The following is a 24,409-nucleotide window of genomic DNA, read 5'->3' on the forward strand; positions in this document are numbered from 1 at the left end:
ACCAACGCCAGCCGCAGCGCACCCCGCAGCGCAACTCCAGCGCTGCCACCAGACAGGGAGGTCTGTGGGAACCAGAGACTGGTAAAGACGCTGATAGAAAGCTATCCTTGCCGGCGTTCCTAGGGCCAAGCTGATAAGGCCCCCAAAGCCTTTTCGGGTAGGTGACCTGGTGTAACTCTCAACGAAGTATCTCCGCCTGAGGGTGCCCTGTAAGAAGCTGGGTCCAAAATACCCAGGGCCATTTCACATTACACAGGTTATCAATCCAGTAGCCATACGGCTACAGCTATCCTGGTTCCTGGGGAAGTTACACCTGGTCTTTCACTGTAGCCTATTGAAACCAGTAGAGGATTTCTCCTGCAGGCCCATGAGAGGGGTACCAGAGCCTATCACCAGAGACCAGTATGAAATCAGGAGGTCCTGGACTCCCGGATCTGACAGGGACAACTACAGTACCTGTTGCGGTGGACGGGGTACCCTATTAGAGGCGTCCTGGGTGGGGGAAGCGGATGTCCATGCCCCTCGTTTGTTGCAAAAGTTCCATTGACAGTGTCCCAGTAAGCCGGGGGGGGGGGGGTCGGCAGAAGCGTCCCCCACAGCGGGTGAATTCTTACATGTTTCTCCTTGCCTCCCAGGGAGCTGCCTGTCAAGCCCCATGGGCTCGACATTCATGGGAGAGGGAGGGAGAAGGCACTGATGCCAGTTGCAGCGCACCCCACAGCACGACTCCGGCAATGCTGCCAGACAGGGAGGCTTCACAGTCCAGGACCGGCGCCCAGGACCAGCACCACCGAACAGCTGGGCAGCCACACAGCTTGGCCCTAGGAATGCCAGCAAGGACTGCTTCCAGACAGCTGGGCAACCTCACGGCTTGGGTCCAGCAACGCTGACAAAGAATGCTGCCAAACTGCTGGGCGGCCTCACGGCTTGCAACTGGCACCGCTAATAAGCTGAGCGGCCTCGTGGTGCGGCATCAGTATGGCAGCCGGTCGGTGCTCAGGAGGGGAATGGGGATGCTACCTCTGCTGCGGAGAGGCTCTGGCGACCAGCTGCGTGGTACAGAAACTGACGCCAACCGGCAGGGAGTAGAAGGCGGCCCAGAGGGGAGAAAGGGCCTTGCAGCGCTGTCTTTAGGAACAGGCACAGGATGCTGGCCTGCTGACGGGGGGGATGGAGCTGTGGGAAGGGAATGTATGTAAAGCACTGGGAAGAGATCAATCCCAGCGCTGACTTTGCTTGTCGGAATAAACCGCTTGTCAGTCACCTTGTCATCCTTTTTGCATCTGTGGGAACCAGGGACTAGTAAGGACGCGGATATTACAGCCTGTTTCTTTTAATCTGCAGAAAGAATTATTTTTCCTGCCATTAGTTTAGCACCAAAATTAGTATTTGCATTGTCTGCACCAAATCCAAAACTTGTTTCTTAACTTATTCCTGACAAAGGACTTAAGCATTTTTCCACATATTGTATAGCAGCTTTATGTCCAGATATAAAGTAAAAATGGTTACCTTAACATTCTTATAATATTTTACTATAAGAAATACCTTCATACATAAAATACTGTGTGAAGTAACAAAATGAATAGAAAATAAATATCATACATTTTCTTTGCTATAACAATTTCCACAGTCTCAGTGCATATATAATTTTTGTTCAAAAATTAGGAATCTCTTTTTAATCAAGAGTATGTCAATTGCACCTTCCTTGGAAAAAATGGATATACAATATATTCTAGTATCACACCAGTCAATAAAAGTAAATGGAGGAAGAAGCTGTCTATTGATAGCTTTGGAATGTGCACAATTTAACAGCTAAATTTTCCATAATGAGCTAGTGCTGTTAGTGAGCTACTTTAACTTTTAAAACACATGGAGCTACTTGTTGCTTGTGTTGCTGATAAATATCAGAATGTCAATAGTTGAAAAACTAAATTAGTTTCTAAATTGTTTTGCATACATTTTCCTTGGATCAACAGCGGATTATTAGAACATGTCGTCTTTTCTTATTGTTCTGATAGAAAATACACACAAAATTTAAACCAAGAAAAAGCATTTGGGGGGGGGGTTGAAGCATCACAAGAGCTTACAGAAAAAAGACTCATGAAGTTAAAATGAAAACACTGTACAGGTAGTCTTCGACTTAGTTTGATCGTTTGAAGTTACAACGGCACTGAAAAAAGTGACATGATCATTTTTCACACTTATGACCACCGCAGCATCCCCATAGTCATGTGATCAAAATTCAGATGCATGACAACTGACTCATATTTATGACAGTTGCAATGTCCTGGGGGGTCATGGGATTACCTTTTGCGAACTTGTGACAAGCAAAGTCAATGGGGAACCAAATTCACTTAACAGTGTTACTAACTTAACAACTGCAGTGATTCACTTAACAACTGTATCAAGAAAGGTCGTAAAATGGAGCAAAGCTCACTTAACGATTGTCTTGCTTAGCAACAGATATTTTCGGCTCACTTGGGGTGATAGATTGAGGACTATCTGTATCTGGTGTGCAAAAATAAAGAATTCCCAGCTACTAAGGGAAGCAGTGAAATCTCGTAAAACCTTAAATGGGAGCATGACATAATGTAACATCTGTATATTCCTTTTTGAGAGCTTAAGGGAAACTGGACTGTATGTACACATTCTGATAGATTCTTAAGAAGTTAATGTCATACCAGATAAAAAATAAACAGATAAGAAAGGTAAGATCCAAGCCATCTGGACTGAGTCCAGCAAGATGGGGCTATGCAATATGGCAAAATACCAGTCTTAGTGTTTGAAAATATTTCCCAAAGGTCATGAGAAATAATGCTGATTATATCATTCATATCTACAAACTATCCTGTCATAGGTAGTATATGAGTAGATGGGTATGCCACTGGAAAAGTAAAAGTATACATCTTTGGATTGGAGCCAGAAAAAAAGATTTTCTTCCTTATTCACAAGAAAGAGTCATAGAATGCTCTTTTATGCAAATTCTCTTTTGTGTATTTCTTGTGACTGAACGAAACTGCTCCAGAGGGTTGGCGGAAAATTTGTGAGATATGATTAACAGGGGCCATAATAATTACTAAATATTCTTTGCTTATTATGCAATAGAGCTTCACAGGTCCTTTATTATATACCAATATTGAAGAATTATTTTGGGTTACAAACAGAAAATATGGTGCTAAATCCATGCTTCTTAATCTAGTGCAAGTAATTTTGATACTGCAAGTGTAATAAGACTGATAATATAAAACTTAATTTTGATTCTACAATTTAGGTTTTCTTTAATAGAGTACACGGCGATACCTGCATCACTAATTTCTCCTCTCCCCCCTCATCAGAAAGCAAGAAAAATTTCCACTTTTAACAATCATTTAGAATGAATTTTAGGATCTCTCATTCCTATTTATTTTAAGAAACAATGTTTCAGTTTTTTATTTCATTCTTACAACAGCATATAAAAATTCAGAGTACTAAATATTTGTGCAAAAATACATACAAGAGCTTGTTCAATGTATTTCTTCCATAACAGGCTCAAGTAGTATTCCATTTTACCAAAGTCAGCACAATTTTATTTGTCTGATTGCATTATGAAACAATGAGATACTCTGTCATAAATTTATTTCCTCTCTTCATAAGCATTTCACGTAAGTCATAAATTTACTCATCCTCAGAGAAACGGATATGCTTGCTTATCTCTTGAGTCTTTGCCAGTCTCATTTTTTCCGCTTTTGCTATCAGCTATAAAAGAAAAAAATGCATATTGTATTACCATTTTCAGAAAATATGAAAGTTATCAATAAAACTATCATTTGTGACAAAAACCCTTTAAAAATTATATTTTATTTTGGACAAGAACAGCCCTATTACCTGTAGAAAATTTTAATTTCCTTGACTTTAATGAGTTATAAGCTCACTTTTGGCAATTTTATGCATTTGACTGCATTGCTCTTCAGATGTACCACCAACTTAACAAAATCCTTTAAAAGGTTGAGCTACTTAATCATTAATTTTATCCTCAAATATTTTTTAAAAGATTTGCAGAAAATTAGTGGGCAATATGGATTTACTAAATGAGAAAGCCTTATGAGCAATATGATGGAATGGGGATTCAAACCTGATTTATTTAGTCCCAATTAGTTCACCACAGTTTAGAATACTTTATTTGCTCACTAAATTCACAAGGAATTTGTCTCCACTGCAGAGGCTCTTAGCAATTTCCATAAGGACTGAGGAGTTCTGGATGGTGCAGTCTCAAATATTTTTTTCTTAACAGAACAGTCTATACTTTGGAATTTAATCAATGATGGGATTGTGATTTGGATACTATACTATGAAAAGTAGTTTTAATTTCTCTTTTTACATATCCCCCAAATCTACATTTGGCAATTGGGCAAGCATTAAAAAAACTGGAACTGAAGAGTGCTAATAATCTCCAATAAAATGCTAGTTTATTGATAAGTCTTGGTTTCCACAAGCAGTTTCGTCTATTCCCAATAGAGTGAAAAGGAAAAGGCAATTCAGCTACCAGCAGCAATATAACAATTTTATTTAATATAAGGGTATTAAGAACCTTAATGGATTTTGTTACTTTAATAATAATAGGTTAGAAGACAGGAAATTGAGGTCATGCATGTTAAAAATTGAATAAAACTTCTGATATTCAATAGAAACTTTATAAAGCAAAGAAAATTATACAGATAGTTATATAATTATACATATATATTTATAGAAATATTTATCTGTATTTATATAAAATTATAGATATTTTTCTGTATATATTCAAAAAATTATACAGATAAATATATACAGATGAATTATAAACCTTTCCAAAGTACTCCTCTGAAACATCAGAGTCAAATAATATTATTAATATTAAACAGTTTATTTAAAATGAATATTTTGAGATTATTTTTTATCACTGAAAGAGGGCACTGGCAATTAATAATAATAATACTAATAAAGTTGGAAGGGACCTTGGAGCTCATATAGTCCAACCGCCTGTTCAGGCAGGAAACCCTATACCATTTTACACAAATGGCTGTACAGTCTCTTTTTAAAAACTTCCAGTGTTGGAGCATTCACCACTTCTGGAGGCAGGTTGTTCCACTGGTTAATTGTTCTAACTGTCAAGAAGTTTCTCCTTAGTTCTAGGTTGCTTCTCTTCTTGATTAGTTTCCATCCATTGCTTCTTGTCCTGCCTTCAAGCGCCTTGGAAAATAGCTTGACTCCCTCTTCTTTGTGGCAGCCCCTAAGATATTGGAACATTGCTATCATGTCCCCCCTCGTCCTTCTCTTCATTAAACTACACATACCTAATTCCAGCAACCGTTCCTTATATGCTTTAGCCTCCAGTCCCCTAACCATCTTTGTTGCTCTTCTCTGTACTCTTTCTAGAGTCTCAACATCTTTTTTACATCGTGGTGACCAAAACTGGATGCAGTATTCCAAATGTGACCTTACCAAGGCATTGTAAAGTGGTATTAATACTTCACGTGATCTTGATTCTATCCCTCTGTTAATGCAGCCTGGCACTGTGTTGGCTTTTTTGGCAGCTGCAGCACACTGCTGGCTCATATTTAGGTGATTGTCTACTAGGACTCCGAGGTCCCTCTCACAGTTACTACTATTGAGCAAAGTACCCCCTATACTATACCTGTACATTTGGTTTTTCTTGCCTAAATGTAGAACCTTACTTTTTTCACCATTGAATTTCATTTTGTTAGATAGCGCCCAGTGTTCAAGTCTGTCCAGATCCTCCTGTATCTTAAGCCTGTCTTCTGGAATGTTGGCTATCCCTGCCAGCTTGGTGTCATCTGCAAATTTGATGATTTCCCCATCTATCCCCTCATCCAAATCGTTGATGAAGATGTTGAAGAGCACTGGGCCCAGAACAGAGCCCTGGGGCACCCCACTACACACTTCTAATTTATTAGAAATGCTTAATTTTAGCCAAAATTGTTTACACCATTTTCCAGAAATTCAGAATTATTCCCTTTAAATTAGTTATGTAATTTCATGGAAAACAATGCTGAATATATTTGAATAATGGCAACTTATTTCCAATGGACATAACTGAATTTCACTGAATAGCAAAAGAAGATAAAAACATTTCTTTCATTTCATATCGAGGTAGAAAATAGAAACAAAAGTCTAATTTTCCTGAGTAGATTCCATACTGAAGTCATTGTAAATCCACCTACCTACTGCATTTAAGAATGCAATTTTAGTCAATTAAAGTGGTCCATGGTTATGCAAAATTTACAAGATTACAAGAATTAACAGCACAAAACACAGTATCAAAAAGACCCCGATATCTAAATGATAGTAGTTGCATATATTCAAAATGTAATTTGAATAGCAAGTAGGATGCAGGATTCTTCGTATCTTTGAGTTTCATGATTATACATATCTTTGAAAATATCTTTTAAATGTACTAATTCTAGCGTAGTACTTAAAGCATTTTTAACAGAAAATTAACAGTTAGGCTTTACTTTTAGACCCAAATCATCCATAAGTTTTATACACAATCTATAATATTTTAAAAAATAATGCTTAATTCTGACGAACATTAGAATTCTCTATAATTCTATTGCTAAGGGATGCAGCCACAAAACATGACACCAGGTGCCCACAACGCTTCACGATGGCAATCCCTGCAGTCCCCATTGCTATCGTTAAGTCACGTTGGGGTCATTGACTAAGGACCTATTTGTAACTTTCTAAGGACCTGTTTGTAACTTTCTGCCAGATTCCAACAACTAAAGACAGTGGGGAAGACAGCTTGCAAGCAGGCTATCCAGCAAGTAAGTAGCTGCTACCACATAGGAGACGTGCTATATTTTGTTGGTTGGCCAACAAAATATAGCACGAGTGCAGTGACAGTTGGGAAGGAGGAAAGTCAGGTAGGCACAATGTGAACATGAGGTTCAGAGACAGTGTACAAGAATGGCTAGATATGTGTGGCTACCACACAGTGAGGGTGCAGGGGGGTTATGCAAATGGTTGTTGAGATGCAGGGATGCACAGTGTATGTAGTGTGGGTGGCTTTTGGATGGAGGGTAGCGGTGCAATTTGTGATCTTCCCTGCCAGTTTATACATTGACTTTGCTTCTGGAAACCAGCAGGGAGGTTGCAAATGATGACCATGTAACTGTGGAACACTGTAACTGTTGTAATTGCAAGCTGGTTACCGGGTACCCAGATTGCTGTCATATGATTGTAAGGGTGCTAGGATGCCACAACCTGGAGGACTGGTTGTACAAAGTAGTTGTTAACCAAGGAATACCTATATTAATATTAGACTAGTTAACACTGCTTTTTAGCCAAAATTCTTTTACCTTGATATAATCAATTTAGTTTGGATATTTGAATACCAATTCCCTTGTCCTGCTTAGTGACCTCAATAAAGTTTTTGTGTTTCAGTTATTGGACTGGTGTTAGTATCATTTTTCTTATATTCCTCAACAAAAAGTCGAGATATATTAAAGACTAACAAATGTATTACTACAATACTACATTTTACAGCAGAATGTGATGATGGAAAATCTGTGCTGTAACAAATTTGTTCGCCTTTGAGATGGCACATAATTTTACTACAGAACCACTGAACTATCTTAAAAAAATTTAAGCTGCTTTATATTGATCAGTAGTTCCAATAGTGATGGATGGATCATTTATGTCTAGCTCACAAGGGTTTATTCTGACTGCCATTAGGTCTCAAAAGACTCAGTGCAACTGAATTTGTGCATCTCCCATTGAAATAATGAAACCTGGGATTTTATTAACATCTGTATATGAATTAGAGGTTCCAGATTATTTATCTTACTTTTTCTGTGCCCCGCTTCTTTTCTCTAGGTTGATTTAGTTTAGCTTGTCGGTCCACCAAGATCTTCTGCCAGTATCTTTGTTCATGATCACCTTAATACAAAAGTATTGATCTAAAGTACACAATTTTACTTAAAGTGCCATGTCAATACTTTATTATTCTTAAATTAGAAAGATGTTCTTATCACATCTATAACAATACAGAAATCCACACACATGAATAACAGGACTAAACTATAGTGGGAAACATAAGCAGAAAGCATGTTAATCCAAAAGCACGTAAAGTCCTATGCATAAGCGGTACTCCTGATAAACCCATTTTTAAATTTCTATCTTAAGCACATATAGTAAAAATCATTAGACATGAGACTTCGGAAGTAAAACTGTGACGCACAACCATTTTCCCTATTTATTCCTACTTGGGTGAAAATGACTGACATCTATAGTTTAATTCTTAAAAAGAAAACATTTTATGCAAGAAAAGACTGCAATTCTTTTCAAGTTATACAACATGAATCTTCTTTCTTTTTATTTGTTTTGTGCTGACTCTGTATTGCATGAATAAATACAAATATTTTATTTTTATGAGAACTCTTAGTATAAATACTATCTTAAAATCCTACCAAAAAGAGTGGAGGAGGAAGCGAAGATCAAATATAAGAACTCAAAACCTGTTCCTGATTTTACACTCGTGGAAATATGACTAAGAGGAGATAAAATACAATACATACTATATATAAATTTGAAAAGTCACAATTATAAAAGATAAATGAAATCTCTAATTTAGTTCCTTTCATCAAAATCATTTATTGAACAATTCCACTTTTACACATTTGTTATCCATATACATGGATATTAGCATTTTGAAACCAAGAGCTAAAAATTAAAGGAAAACAGGGGAAAGAATTTTTACTTGTTATGTAATAATTTGAAGGGTCAGAGAAAAAATTATAATGAGGGAATAAGGAACACAGCATTCTTAATCAACTCATTTGTTTATATACTATTGGACTGCTCTCCATCATCCTAATTTAAAAGGGTGCATAGTTAGTCCTCGAGCCATGACCACAACTGAGCCCAAAATTTCTATTGCTAAGTGAGACATTTGTTAAGTGAATTTTGCCCCATTTTATGATCTTTTTTGACTCAGTTGTTAAGTGAATCACTGCGGTTAAGTTAGTAACCCAGTTGTTAAGTGAATCTGGCTTCCCCATTAACTTTGCTTGTCAGAAGGTCACATAAGGTGATTACATGACCTTGACAATGGTCATAAATATGACTCAGTTGCCAAGCATCTGAATTTTGATCATGTGAACCGTGGGGATGCTGGAAAGGTCGTAACTATGAAAAATGGTCATATGTCACTTTTTTCAATGGTGTTGTAACTTTGAACGGTCACTAAACGAACTGTTATAAGTCGAGGACTACCTGTATTTAGCAACTGGCATTCTAGACAAATTGTAATCCCTATTAACAGTGATTCTCTTTTTAACAAAGAGAAATACATGGTTTAAGTTCCAGACCCAAACATAGAAGTGATACCAGTTAGAAAAAAAATTATGGGGAAAAAATACCAGAATACAGTCATAATACTGAACAAGTGTTAAAATATTCCCAAAATTGATATAACATGTGCACACCACATAAATGTAAAATGTATAAACCTCACCTGTAAGAATCTCAAGTTTCCAGTTGTTCTTTGTCTGCAGTTCTTTATGTGAGTTTATTAAAATTTGTGCCTCTCCAGGTGTTTTAAGCCGTACATGACATTCTGTATCTCCTTCCAGCAGATCAACATAAGCAACATCAGCTAGTGTTGTCAGCATGTCCTATGATGAAATGGATGCACCATAGAAAATACATTATATTACAATCTCTTCTTAACTTATGTACTTTTTAAGAAGAGAGAGGCAGGAAAATAAAAATATTTTTAATCCCACAGTGGAGACAAAAAACGTAGAAAGAGAAAAATAAGCAAATGCTGCAAATTTAGAAAAATATAATTAAATGCAATATGATAATGCTCAAGAAAAGAGTAAGAATTCTGTTTATGTCTTTATCTTTGTGAAATATATCTTTACCTCCTTCACTCTCCATCTCTACCTCTGTCTTACATACAGTGTTGTAGCTCTCTAAAATCCAATTGATTAGGACACAGATTTTCAAGTTATGCAGTTCTAATCAATGTCCAGCTTGAAAGACCAGGGGTACATGTTAACTTCTAGTTAAACTGATTTGTTGGTCACGCCTATGCACAGGAATCTAGTCAACTAATGGTTAGCGCTATTTTGGTGCTGGATAAGGGCTAATCGAATTCAAGAAGGGTTGGACTTAGTCCACTTGTGGAAATATGGAGTTTCTAGGCTGATTCCTCTTTTGACTCCACCACCCCCAGACTCTGCCACTACTTCTCCTACAGCCAGTAAACTTTTGATTTTTATGCTTTTCGCCAATTCAACTTGCTACTGTAACATCACAATAAAACAATTCAATAAATAATTTGATTACAAAATGTGAAGCAAGTCTAAGTGCTATTGATATTACTATTTAAATCATGTGCATCACTACAGTAGCTTACAATCAGACTTTATTCAAAGTGATAATCACAGTCCTCTCTCCAGGAGAAAGGCAGGTCAGAAATATAATAAATAAATAAATAAATAAATAAAATAGATAGATATTCCAAGAAAATGATAATTGCTTCTCTAAGAGCACCAAAGCATCACCTTGATGTGCTTCCTGCCTGGCAGTGGATCAGTGCTAAGGATTTTCACAATCACTCCACTCTCAAACTGAGGTCCCATTGGATGAATCTTTTCAACAGGAGCTAAATCATTATTGCCGATACCTGTTAATTTGAAAAAGAACATCAATGGAAATTCTTAATTTGGTCTTGCAATAAATAAACTTATGATTTCATATATGAAATGGAATAGTATTGCTAGACTTAATTATGTTTCTTGTTACAGTTTGGCATACACAGATCACCTAATACTTAATACTTAAAAGAATTCTAAATTTTATTATACTAAATACATACTTTAATCAAATATTTTGAATTCGATAACATGTATGTAATCATAATCTTATTTTTAAGAGACTCCACATGCATTATTACCAAAAAAATATCTTGACAAAAAAGTTTACTAACATTATTAATTTAGCAAATTTTAATTTTTTAAATTTAATTGATTCTGGAAAGATATATCTGTGAGAGACCTTCAGCCTTCTCTGAATGATAAATAACTACAGATAAATTTGATTCTTCTCAATTAAATGAGAATCAAGTTAAAAAAGTATCTGTATAATCAATATATAAAGAGACCACTAAGAATACAACACAAATTTCAGATTTTAATTACTTGAAAGTGGACTGGAAAGTGGAAAGTCTGATAAAGTGTCATTTTCCCCTTCTAGAACTGCAAACTATATCAACTACATCCAAAAGAAAAAATAGTTATACCAGGGGCAGGCAACCTTGGCTTTTTTATGACTTGTGGATTTCAACTCCCAGAATTCCTGAGCCAGCATGGCTGACTCAAGAATTCTGGGAATTGAAGTCCACGAGTTATAAAAGAGCCAAGTTGCCTACCCCTGAGTTATACATTGTGAAGTATGGTACAAATAAAATACGAACACCAGGAGAGTATAAATATAAAAATAAACTTTACTAAAAGCTGCCAAGCTTTCGTTTGGAAACTCCAAACATCATCACGGCTAAGGAGCCAGTAAACAATGATGACTTAAATGGGTTTTGCCGGCATCTGCACCTGGCTCATGGACCGCATCACCGGTCCCGGCCGGTTAATTAGTGTTCCAGATGTTTCTTTATTACTCTCCTTACGCTTCCTTCTATGGTTCTTCCGGATCATTCCTTCCACTATCTCATTACTGGTATTCATCTCCTCCACCACCCCTTTATCCTTATTTCCTTCCATAGCACTGACCCTCCTCCCCTTTTTGTTTTCATTCTCCACCCTGGGGGCATCTGTTTCTCCTCTATCAGTGTTACAAGCTTCCCTGGGCTCACAGACGCTCCCCCACACACACGTTTTTCTCAATCCCTGCTCCACACCCTTTCTTCTCACTCTTCCACTGTCATGAGTAACTTTCATACGGGTGTTACATATTTGGGGGTCTATACCCCCCTCCTCCGTCCTGGCAATCTTCGTGTCAACAGTTCTCCACCGTTCCATTTGTTTGCTGCGTGATCGGGTGCTTACCCCGTCTCTCAATTCATCCCCCCTCCCTATCGCACGCTCTTCCCCATTGCTGATAGGAACGGTATTCAGGCGGACACCAGGTCTCCAGATCTCTGCATTCTGATTCCCCGCGTTCTCACTCCCCTCTTCTGTGCTCGTCTTTGGGGGGACTTCAAAGTGTTCGTCCCGGGAGGGGGCTGTATTGTTGGTGGGGGTATTCCTTGTCTGCAGGGAATCCAGGCAGAATTCCGTGTCTCTCCCTTTCACCGTATGCCTAGGCAATCGAGCCATGCTTTCGTTCTTCTTCTCCCCCCTACCCACAGCATCAGGCTGCAGGCTCCTCATGCTGGATCTTCCACACTCTCCACAGTTGTTGTTAAGTTCTGGGGGTGGGGGTCTATCATGATGATATTGGGGAAGGGGGAGGTCTTCCATCGGTGGATGATTACGTGTGTTTGACAGTGGTAGCCTCCTCAGACGTTCATTAGAGTGGTATTGGTGTTGATCGGGCGAGACGGGGGTGTCCCTGGAGTGTAGAGGGTTAGACAAAGTTCCATCTATCTGTTCAGGATGAATTGAGAGACGGGGTAAGCACCCGATCACGCAGCAAACAAATGGAACGGTGGAGAACTGTCGACACGAAGATTGCCAGGACGGAGGAGGGGGGTATAGACCCCCAAATATGTAACACCCGTATGAAAGTTACTCATGACAGTGGAAGAGTGAGAAGAAAGGGTGTGGAGCAGGGATTGAGAAAAACGTGTGTGTGGGGGAGCGTCTGTGAGCCCAGGGAAGCTTGTAACACTGATAGAGGAGAAACAGATGCCCCCAGGGTGGAGAATGAAAACAAAAAGGGGAGGAGGGTCAGTGCTATGGAAGGAAATAAGGATAAAGGGGTGGTGGAGGAGATGAATACCAGTAATGAGATAGTGGAAGGAATGATCCGGAAGAACCATAGAAGGAAGCGTAAGGAGAGTAATAAAGAAACATCTGGAACACTAATTAACTGGCCGGGACCGGTGACGCGGTCCATGAGCCGGGTGCAGATGCCGGCAAAACCCATTTAAGTCATCATTGTTTACTGGCTCCTTAGCCGTGATGATGTTTGGAGTTTCCAAACGAAAGCTTGGCAGCTTTTAGTAAAGTTTATTTTTATATTTATACTCTCCTGGTGTTCGTATTTTATTTGTACCATAGACATGCCCAGGAGTCGTATTTTTATGCAAATTTTCCAGCATTGTGAAGTATATATATATATATATATATATATATATATATATATATATATATATATAGAGAGAGAGAGAGAGAGAGAGAGAGAGAGAGAGAGAGAGAGAGAGAGAAATGGAGGATTTATGAGCATATGCTCAATCTAAGAATTTTTTTTTCATTATCATAACAGAGCTCCAAGTTCTTTCATCTACAACCCATTGTAATAAAAGGAGACAATCAAACCAACTTAACCAATAGGGGAATCTTTTAAGGGTTCAACAAGCAAAAGACATGTTGTAAATAATAAACTGTCCACACTACTTAAAGGAAAATACAGACAAAACTAAATACTTTCTAGATGTCTTCTATAGTGCTTAAAATAGTCACTTTCTAATGATTTCTAATTTCTAATGATTTCTACTGAGGCATAGATAACACCTTGCTAATTGATTTCAAAGCATATACAGTATAAGATTGCAGACAAATATTGCCAACTGTAGTTTAGCAATATTTGTGTGAACAGAAACTCATGTAAAACATCAGTATCTCCCTCTACTGTCTTCCCGAACATTTACAAATGCATTAGAATGTTGGTTTATGTTATCTTTCTAGCCTGTTCACCAGGAATTTTGATTTAAAAAAATACAAAAACCATGTGATAACTAAAGCAAGATTTATAGTTGGTGAAGCAAATCAGAGAAATGTATTTATAAAGACAATTAGTATTTCCTGAAAATCCTGGCAGTACAGAAAGCGAAACTCACCAAATAATTTATCCTTTGGGGAAGGGGAGAATGGACAATTCCAAGCCATAAAGTAGTCAACAGTGATTGACACCCAGCAGTTGTGGTATATTATAATGGATTCCACTCCTCACTAGTAGAACCACTGGAAACCCCTCTCTGCAATTACCTGAAATCTTTCCTGTTCTATCAGGAATAAATATTTTTCTGTTTTATTTATTTAATTCATATGCTTATAAGGCTTATAGCACAAAAATCCAAATATAAAAAAAGATTAAAATATTATAAATATCAAAACCTTAAAATTAACAAAAAATGAGTAAACTAGGAACCAGTATATGAGCAGAATGGAAGTGGGATTCCTCTCCCCTTCCTTCAGCATGAAATTCCTCCATAGGGACCTCAAGCCAACCAGCAGAGCCAGGTTTTGAGTCCCTTTTGGATGGCCAAGAGGGTGGGAGCGGTTCTCACCTCCAGCGAAGGTAGAGATTGCACTGGTTGATTTTCTATGCAATGTGAACATCATTTGTCAGAAGGTCCTAAGATGAATAAGTACTCCATATCCAAAATCTATCTTCGCTCGATGGAAGTCGGTGTTATTTTATTAAAATAAAACAATTTTGTAATATAATTTTAAGATTAAATTCATATGTTTCTCATCCTCTTAAACCATAAGCTCTTGTCCTTAAAAAGAAACACAAGAAATTCATAATTATATTTACATTTGCCATTTCTTGTTGCAGAATCATCTGCCATACAGACATCTCTTTTCATTGTTCCAACAGTCACTGTGTTTGCTTTGGTCATTGCTTTTTTCAGAGATGACATACTGGCTTTCTGCAGGGACAAATACTCTTGCTTGAGCTGCATCCATTCATTCCTACAGAATGGAGATTGAAAAATGGTAACACAAAGGTTGGAAATGATTGGAAACAAAACGATAAATGTAAAAAGAATGGAATTTTCTTTGTATACAGGGATGAAAGGTTCCTATTTTTTAATATGACATAACTTGTTGTATGATGATTTAAAAGAGAGCCTAAAACAATGATTCATACAAAAGGGGTAGATATATATACAACTTTTTGAAGTTCAATAGAACATTTCGTTTATTTGAAGAAACCTGAATTTACTGAAAGCTTACATAGTTGAGAAACCTGGTCTATTTATCAGAATTCTGTGTCACCTATTACATAATTCTTTTCAATTTGTTTCTAAAATACTAAAAAAATACATAATTCAGTTTCTAGAGAGTCGCCTAATATCCATTAGTTGCTAGGAGTCTTTCTAGGAATGCTAGGCTAGATAGATTTTGGATTGACTTTGAAAACACAAGCAACTGTACATATTTTATGCCTCTACACAAAGATTAGTTATGCATTAACTGTTTAAGAAAACTTAAATACTGTATAAAAATTTGCTTGGATGTTCACTCATTCTAGACATCAGGAGATCAAAGCTTGAATACAGGTAGTCCTCATTCAATGACTGTTAAAAATTGCTATAGTGCTAAACAAGTAGCACAGGTCCTTGAAGCTCTGGCCATCTCAGCATCCCCATAGTCACCTGATCACGATCTGGGCACTTGGCAACTGGCTCATACTTATGAGGGCTGCCGTGTCCCACAGTCACATAATTGCAATTTGTAACCTTCTCTGCTGGCTTCCCATGACCAAAATAATACCAGGTTGCAAATCACTCTGGTAAGTCACTTGCACCTTCCCCCACTTGCACCATGTTTCATCTAGTTTACTCATTCCCATCTCCAGCCCTCTGTGCTTTACCTGCCTACCAGCCTGTTTGTGAAACACCTGGGACATGCTTAGCAATCCACAATCCTCCTTAACAATGGCAAGGGGAAGTGTTAGGATTGCTGTCACTAAGTGATCCCAATTACCATCCCTAACCTGTAGTCCATTTTTTATTTACTATTATTGATTAAAGAACAAATAAGTGATTTCTGAATTGCAGGTATTTTCTACATTGAAAAAAATACCATTCAAGGAGGGGTTCCTGAACTATATTTTATTTAATATAATCAATTTTCTTTTCTTATAACACAACGAACTATATTGCACATGACACAATTTGCAGTAGAGGAAAGAGAAATTTATATTTACATTATCAAGTTCTCCTTAGCTACCAAAATACTTTCTTAATATACATTTAAAAATAAAATGAGCATTTATAGTAGTTAAAAAGAAAAATGTTCAATAAAAATAGATTACTGACAAGTATATGAGAAATTTTATGGGAGAAAAACTACAAGAAGTTAAACAGATTAAATGTTTATGGTTGCTTGGCTATCTACGACACTAACATTTTACAAATCATTAATTCAATCAGGAAAAAAAATAACATTAATTAATTAACAAGTCTTTAACACTTGTTATCCCACCTTCCTGTCAACAATGTAGGGAAACATACCATCATTTCATCAGAAGCAATAATAATACAAGCTACTGTTCTGTAATATAGCAAACAAATCAAATATATTTTAACATACTTTGAGAGAACTCTCAGTGGAATAACTTCTTCTCCCATCTTATGTCTCTCTTTATGTTTCTTCTTGTGTTTTCTTTTAGATTTTGAAAGAGAGGTTTCTTTCTTATCACCAATCTCTCTCTCTTCTTCAGTAGAAATTTCTAAATAAAAATGGATTAAAGTTACTATAAATAGCTTGCAAGAAGTTCAGGTCAGTTTGTTTCTCTCATATGCAATATAATTCTATATTGTAGTGTATTCATGATTAGGAAATCAATAGGAAAAATAAGTAATATAAAACTACCTTTGGAATCCTCTAGCCCTGCTGATAGCTCCTTTGCAGAGTGAACATTATCTTTCTGAGAAATTTTCTTCACTTTTACAATTGACATCTCTCCATCATCAGAGCGATTCCGTTTCCTCTTTCCTGATCTAGTTTCTCCTAGGCCTGAGCTTTGTGTTTTATCAAGCTTCTTCTTTTCTTTCTTTGAAGAGTGTCGTTGGATTTCTGACAATTCTGTTTCAGAACTCTCTGATATCGTCCTATGACTTTTGGTGCATTCTGTAAAACTGGCCATGCATACATCTTTTGCTCCAGTATTTGACTGCTGGCTGTTTTCCTTCTTTGTTTTAGATTTTTTCTTTTTCTTCTTCTTTTTTTCTTCTACGCAAAATAAGAACATTTATCTCAATAGTCTGAATAAATTACCTTTTTGCCCTCTTTGCTTCTAAGGAGTCCACAGAGATATTTATGGTTATTTATTTATTAAATTTATTTGCCACCCATCAGAAACTCAACAGTATAATAAACATTAAAATCATCAAATATAAAATAACAGAACAGACAAAATAAAATCATTAATACAAGATGGAAAAAGAGGGAGCTGGTTATACGGGAGGGGGGAATTAGCTTTTAATTAGTCAACCACCTCCAGGTGTGAAACTCCCCCATTGAGACCCCGAACCATCTGGCAGAACCAGATTTTAAGGTTCTTACAAAAAGATAGGAAGGTGGGAGCCAATATCACCTCAGGAGGCTAAGATATTCCAAAGGTCATCTTTTCCTCCCATGATTTTTCACAGCTCCCTTACTTGATGAAGATTAAGGAGTATAACAAAATCCACAGACAAAACTAAACGTATCAAGTTAATACTCACCAGTTACGGCAGAATCACTTGTAGGTAATGTGGGAACAACTTTGTTTTTTACTGTTTTGGGAAACATACCAGGTTTTCTTGGAGCGTCTTCTGGTGGATTATTCAAGAACTAAAAATGCAAAACTCAGTTATTATCTATTTAAACACATAATCTATGATGCAATATACATAGTCCTCGCTTAACTATCATTTGTTCAGCAACCATTTCAGATTATGATGGCACTGAAGGGAGCTACAACCTATGCCTGAAGTTATGAAAGTTGCAGTGCCACCATAGTCACAATCAAAATTCAGGCATTCGGCAATGTGCCATCCCTTGCAACCACAGGGGTATTGGAACTCCCCCCTGTACCTAAGCTATTCGGCACAGCAGCACTCAACCACAGCACCAGACCTGGCCGTGAAATAGAAGCTCAAGAGTGTCAGCAGAGTCAGCCAGCTGTGACCACTCCAGGCCATGACATCAGTCCTAGCAACCCCACTACCCCTCAAAAATACCAGTTTCACCTTTTCATAAGGCTCACCAGCCTTGGAGAATGGCAAGACTGCCCCCCCCCCCCGTCACCCATCACTTCCAAGGATCTGCCACATGTCACTTACCTTCAGACATTTTTCTCCTACTGTTGAGAGGTCTGCAGAGCCTATCTTACACAGTTCCCAGTTGTACCAGGCCTTTTTTTCCTGAAGCCACCTTGAAACCAGTTCTGGTGGGGGTCAGAAGCTTTCTGAAGCATTAGATAAGACATGCAGGCCTCTCAACAGCAAGGATTGCTGAAGGATTGACAAACAAGTTCTATAGTGCCAGTGCCAGGAACAGGAAACTGTTTAACATTCATAAGGTATTTTTTAGAGTTCTAAATGTTTAATTGATACTATTAAGACATTTTCAGTAGAGAACGGTATAGTCCCTCAGATAACAAATTCTGTATTTTCAAGGTCAACTGCAGTGTGAGTCAGTGACTGAAAAATTCACACTGAAAGACTGAAAAGATTGACATTGCAGCTACAAAAATTTTAACCAATGAAAGACTGATCACTGAAGGACTCACACTACACTACAAAAGGTTTTATAAAAACAGTAGTTTTATAAAAGCTAGAATTGTATAAACAAATTAAGAACAAAACAATATTTTCAATTGTTTATAAGTCACCTCTATAGCTTTTTCAGCTTGTTCTTTTGTTTCAAATTCCACAAATGCAAATCCTTTAGGGTCTTTGGAGGTCTTATAGCGAGGAATGCTGACATAAACTACGTTGCCACATTTTCCAAATACTCGTTCAATCCAACTGTGATTGACATTTTTAGGAAGCAATTCCTACATCAAAAGAGTTACAACAGAAATAAAACTACATTTTTATATACATATGCACACAAAAAACACCAACTTTGTTTGCACATTTATGCACGAATCATTATACTAATATTTTATAATTAAAACTAGCAATTAAGTGATGTGGAAACCCAGAAGTATCACAAATAAATATGATATCTATTGTTTATAACCAATTTTGGCAGAAAAATACATCCACACACGTATAGGAATGCTCAGTAGTAGGGTGGCAACAATGCCTTATGATTCTGTATTTGACAATATAAGTAATCTTTTGCCCTATGTACAAAAAATCCCAAGTAAAAAGTTGGGAATTATCTTTATTAATATAACCATATGCCATAAAATATGCATGCTAAATGTTTCTACCAAAACTATAATATTTCTTGATGCAGAAGAAATTGTCCTACTTCCCACACTGTCCCATAATAGTATATCCATAAACTATTAGAGTGCCTGAATATATATAAATCTATAATTGGCTTAGCTAGATGGTTGCAACTGAAAGTCTTCTAGATTGAGTTGCAGTTTCTCATTCAGGTATAAAACTGTAAATAGAAAAGTGAGACTTTGCAATCTTTCATGAGAAGCTGGAATTGATTAATTCCCCCCCCAAAAAACCCTTTGTTTCCTTGCACAGAGCAGTGGCAGATTGTGAAGAAGAAACAGTACAGGGCTGGAAGTCAGGTAAGGAAAGAAAGGCAATTTCTGGGGGAAGCGAGGATTTCTTTCCTTACCTGCCCCACTTGTTCCAAGGCCACTTTCCGCTCAGACGCATGTCCTTCTCCATGAATCCTGTTCTCTCAGATAAACTCTTATCTAACTGCCACTTATCTACAGAAAAATATAGTTTCCACAGCAGTCAGAAACTGAGGATTTTGCTTAAAAGGAGACAGAAGGAGCTGGCAAACCAAGGCTCTCCTGGCTTATACTGGACAATGTTTATTGTTGCGTTAAAGAGATCCAAAAATATTGTGCCAACTGGCTGAAGTTCTAAACAAGGGCACTTGGCTAGCTAAAGGTGTTTTAAAATTCTACTTATACAAAAACTATTGCAATATTTAATTGGCTGTTTCTAAGAAAATATTAAAAGTAAAAAAGTGAAAGAAAATAGGTACTATCTTACCACATATACAGTACGATTATCCACATCTTTTGGCTGATCACCCAAAGGTTGCCGCCTTCTGATCCTGGTTCCTTCTAAATCCAACTATAAGGTATAAAATTAAATTAAAAATCTATTCCAAATATTTCCTCCTTTTGGCCTTACAGAATAAAAAACAGTTTTCATACTCACTTCTACAACAGATGAACTTTTAACTGCTCGTGCTATCAATTTTCTGTCAGTGGTTAATTTTTTCATTTTGTTAAAAGAAATCAGAAGTGATATGTCAACATCTAAAATTAAAAGAATTAAATTTAGTACAAGAGATTGTAACAAGAATTGATAAAAACTTGGTATACTGATCTTGGGAACTGTTTGATAAAATAAATGCTCCATTTTTCTGATTGAGAGAAAAGGGAAAAGAATAGTTGGTTTTAATGAAATATGAACTGTCAAAATGAGATGTTTATGGGCAACTCATCACTCATAAACATGAGGTCACTATTAGCACTTTAAATAGCTTACTGAAACAAAGAAAATATATAGTACAAAAGTACAAAAATGTATACAATATGCTTCTTTTTGGGCTACCACCATAAATACTTTGTATTTGTATTGCAAAACTGATAAAGCCTAACATAGGGTGTTCTATTATGTGGATGAACTATTATTTTCAAGTACAAACATTTAAATTAGTCAGAAAAGCAGCAGAGGGTCAGTTGTTTTTAAATAAATTAAATTTGTAGTTGATACAGATATCTGTAATAATAGGTGTATGTGCATGTATGTGTATATAACCAATAGAAACTATTTTTCAAGAATGTTCTAAGTCACCAGGGAGTTACCATGTTTGAACTGGGTGGCTATATAAATTTGTTTAATATATAAATGAATTTCAGTAATAATGTATTTCTATTGCTAGTTTAAAACAAGCAGACTTACATCCATCTCTAGATTTTTCTATTTGTTCTCTCAGAAATTTGTCTTTGTGAAGATTAACATCACCAAACCAGAAGTCAACTTGCTTTGCTATATCTGAAAGCACTTGCTTTACTCTAGTTCTTTTCTTTTTTTCTTGTTCCTTTCTTTGTTCAGTAGTTTCTTTCTCCATAATTTTGCTTCTTATATTTTCTGTCTCCATTCTAGCCCACTGTCATCTGAAAATAAAGCATAATTGTAATTTTCAACATAAATCCATCTACTTTACACTTACATTACACAATATGTTAATTAGCGAAGTAATTTTAAGAATTGATCTTTTTCTTAGAAAATATATGTAGAAGGGAGCAAAATTGGAGATGGCTGCTTAGTGGGAAACAACAAAAGACTAAATTTGCAAATATGAAGCTATTAAAAGAATAACAGCCTGGAAATTTTCAGTAGCAGTTTGCTATTCCATATTTCTCAGATCACCTGCATTTTTTTTTCTAAAATATAGCATTCTGACAAAACAATACTCAGCAGATAATACATTTATTATAAAACACAAAGAAAGCAGTTCTTGTTATATTTGCAAGACACACAAGTATACGAGCAAATATATATTAACTCCAAGGGAAAACCACAGTTTCCCAAGTGGGCAAACACATACAACACTGATGCAACATTTCTTATTAAGATATTTTACTTTTCAATATATGAATATGCAGCTCGCTACATAAATTAATGTACAAAGTTCACCATCAAAAGCTAAGTCTCTGCTTCCACAAATACTAAAGTTAACTATACGAACTCTGGAAAAGGGAGAAGAGGAGAAGCGGCTGTTGCCTCCTCCTGAGCAAGGACAGGGCCGAGCATTGAAGATCCCAAAGAAGCTGCAGAGCCCTGCCACCCCTTGGGGCTCCCCAGAACTGACCGGACTCTGCAGCCGGCAGAGGCTTCTAGTCTGCGAGTGACGGAAGCGACAGTACGTTTCCGGATGACACTAAGCGAGGAGTGCCAAGTCTAAACCTAAGAATCTCACCAACTCTTCGGGTTGCGGGTAAAGCCTTCTACGGCACCTCGAGCTACTCCGCCGGAAGGCAGATCACAGCAGCAGCCCTCACGCACTGGAGCCACCGTTCCCCACAGCCCGTTGCAAGCGCGCCTCCAGATAACGTCAGCAGCGCAACCATCTCGACGGTTAAAAGGGCTCATTCACGGGCCCGCCCCGCCCCCCGCTCAGCACGCGCCTTGCCGATCTGGTTGCTGGATTCAGGTTCTCGTGCACGAGGGAAGCGAAGGAGTTAAGTAACCCCCCCCCTTCGCGCACACCCCTTTCGTACCGACGTGCTCTCGAAAGGGCCTATACCTCGCCAGGTACCAGGATGAGGGGTTCAGAGTAATGTCATAGTCTTAAACCGCTGGAAACCCCGATTCTCCGCCGCGTCAACAACGCAGGATTAAATGCTCGCTCTTCCAGATTTCATTGGCTGACGAAGATGTGTACCCATTCCCGTTACGGATCCACAGAGATACAAAAAGTTTAAACGTGCGCTCATACGTGTATCTGTTTAGAAGAGCGATTTTCCAAACTTGGCGACTTTTAGAGGCAGGCTGGCTGAGGAATTCTGGGAATTGAAGTCACACCTTTTAAAGTGGTCAAATTTGAAAAATACTGCTAAAAATCAATCGGTAACAAGAAGATGGCTTTTAGAGTCAATAATGCAAGCGCGTTGACCGTATATCACTGGAAATTGGGATAGAATTCCAGTCAGAAAGATCAGAGAATTGGGTGACTGGGCTAGTCCAGGGCTAGGCAACTTTGGCTCTTTTATGATTCGTGGACTTCAACTCCCAGTATTCCTGAGCCAGCTATGCTGGCTAAGGAATTCTGGGAGTTGAAGTCCAGAGTCATAAAAGAGCCAAGGTTGCTTAGCCCTGGGCTAGTCGCTCCCTTAAGTAGACACACTTTACAGGGATGATGTGTGGGTAAAATAAAGAAATATTAGACATGTTTGCTTTGAAAAACGTATAATACACGCATGATAAAATAAACAATATTTTCATCTATCTACCACATGGTTTAAAAAAGGCATGAATTGATTGATCCTGGAAACTAAGCAAAGCTGACCCAAGTAAGATTTGGATGGGGATTTCATGCTTTCACTAGATTGAGAATAAAAATCAGAAAAAGGCTGTGGCAAAGACATGCACAGTGACTACTGCCACCAGGACTTGACCTTGACTTCAGGTTAAATTCATCAGAGCTCCTTCCTAATACATAAGAATAAAACTGCAGTCCTCTCCTCCTTCCGTCTACTCTAAGTTCACACTAGTACCACTCTACCCTTATCAACTTTATGGTTTAAAGCTCCCCAATGCTGTACTTTAAGGTCCATATGGGAGTCGGTGATCATGACAGTGCAGCATTTTTGTCTCTATGGTATTTGTCGCATCGTAGAGACGTCATCGAGCTTGTGGAGCGGGAACTTTCGTAAGGTAAGACTGCTGAGAGAGGTTGGGGGAGGGAGGGCGGTTGCCTGTGCCATCCCCGGGGCTTGTGAACGAGCTGAGGGTTTTCAAGCTTCTAGACGCCCCTTTGCCAACCTGGCTGAGGAGTGTGGTATATAGATCCGTCAGTAGGTATGATTCGTTTTATACTCTTCTAAAATGGTGTAACTTCAGATTTGTGTGCCATTTCTTTCTGTTAGCCTCTAATGAAAAAGAGACAACGGATTCACCAAGTTCTCATATCTTCTTACCTCTGCAGGGTTCAAAGCTATGTTAACTTGGGATGGCAGTCTTTTAAGGCAGAGGTGAGCAATAAATGGTCCCCAGACCCCCTCTCAGCATGGCTGAATTTAACTCCAGTAATTACTGAAAATCAACGGTGCAGTTTCTTGTTATGGTGTGACAGGAAGCCCCTAAACCAGGGGTAGGCAACCTTGGCTCTTTTATGACTTGTGGACTTTAACTCCCAGAATTCTGGGAGTTGAAGTCCACGAGTCATAAAAGAGCCAAGGTTGCCTACCCCTGCCCTAAACACTCTAGCATAGATCATAAATAGGTTTAAGACGACTTTGTTTGAAATGACTTCCACCACCTAAAAAAAAGATGAAATTCTGCTGCAGCATGTAATAACTATGCCCACGTTCAGTGGTGGGATTCAGCCAGTTTGCATCAGTTCAGCAGAACCGGTAACTAATTTTTTGTGGCCCAGGCCCAGAATGGACTTCCGGAAGCAGCATCCACGCAGAGAACTGGTTGTTCACATATTTGAATCCCACCACTGCCCATGTTGTGTTTGAGTCTCATTCCCACTCAACCTAAAGAAATTCAGTGTTCGAAAGGTTGCTGCCAGAAACTTGCCTGTTTCTCAGGGATTTAATCCATATAACCCAGTTCCATAGAAGTATTTTGCAGTAGAGGAGA

The 24,409-nt window shown here is 37.8% G+C and overlaps 2 protein-coding genes across 8 annotated transcripts in view; one reads left to right on the plus strand and one right to left on the minus strand.

Moving 5' to 3' along the window:
* Window positions 1-3,086: 3,086 nt before the first annotated feature.
* LARP7 (La ribonucleoprotein 7, transcriptional regulator) lies at window positions 3,087-22,571 on the minus strand. 4 transcript variants are annotated; one of them, XM_039338316.1, is made up of 13 exons: window positions 22,347-22,571; window positions 20,999-21,213; window positions 20,249-20,349; window positions 20,078-20,161; window positions 18,772-18,936; window positions 17,621-17,729; window positions 16,767-17,126; window positions 16,485-16,623; window positions 14,701-14,858; window positions 10,548-10,669; window positions 9,491-9,650; window positions 7,823-7,914; window positions 3,087-3,735 (listed from the first exon to the last, which is right to left on the minus strand). In XM_039338316.1, the coding sequence occupies exons 2-13, from the start codon at window positions 21,195-21,197 to the stop codon at window positions 3,655-3,657; spliced, it is 1,770 nt and encodes a 589-aa protein (XP_039194250.1). In that variant the 5' UTR covers window positions 21,198-21,213; window positions 22,347-22,571; the 3' UTR covers window positions 3,087-3,654. The 4 variants fall into 4 exon arrangements, with proteins under 4 accessions (XP_039194250.1, XP_039194248.1, XP_039194249.1 ...); XM_039338314.1 differs by having other exon boundaries at window positions 22,321-22,570; XM_039338315.1 differs by lacking the exon at window positions 22,347-22,571 and adding an exon at window positions 21,912-22,194.
* A 779-nt stretch (window positions 22,572-23,350) lies between these two features.
* LOC120305906 (protein ZGRF1-like) overlaps window positions 23,351-24,409 on the plus strand; it is a 39,014-nt gene continuing 37,955 nt past the window's right edge. For 3 of the 4 annotated variants that reach the window (XM_039338321.1, XM_039338320.1, XM_039338318.1), the window contains exon 1: window positions 23,351-23,476. The gene's annotated coding sequence lies outside the window, so the exon portion shown is untranslated. Of the gene's footprint in view, window positions 23,477-23,747; window positions 23,794-24,409 lie in introns of those variants that run through there. The other variant, XM_039338319.1, reaches the window with a different exon arrangement.

This window comes from Crotalus tigris, unplaced genomic scaffold (genome assembly GCF_016545835.1).
Source record: "Crotalus tigris isolate CLP2741 ecotype Arizona unplaced genomic scaffold, ASM1654583v1 scf7180000017695.2238764, whole genome shotgun sequence".
Classification (NCBI taxonomy): Eukaryota; Metazoa; Chordata; class Lepidosauria; order Squamata; family Viperidae; genus Crotalus; species Crotalus tigris.

Excerpts from the sequence above, each read along its gene's own strand:
- LARP7 (XM_039338316.1), bottom strand. The coding sequence starts at position 21,197 with ATGGAGACAGAAAATATAAGAAGCAAAATTATGGAGAAAGAAACTACT. Across the intron at positions 17,730-18,771 it reads AAGCTGAAAAAGCTATAGAG|TTCTTGAATAATCCACCAGA; the intron begins GTGACTTATAAA and ends TTGCATTTTTAG. Across the intron at positions 17,127-17,620 it reads AAGTGATTCTGCCGTAACTG|AAGAAAAAAAGAAGAAGAAA; the intron begins GTGAGTATTAAC and ends TATTTTGCGTAG.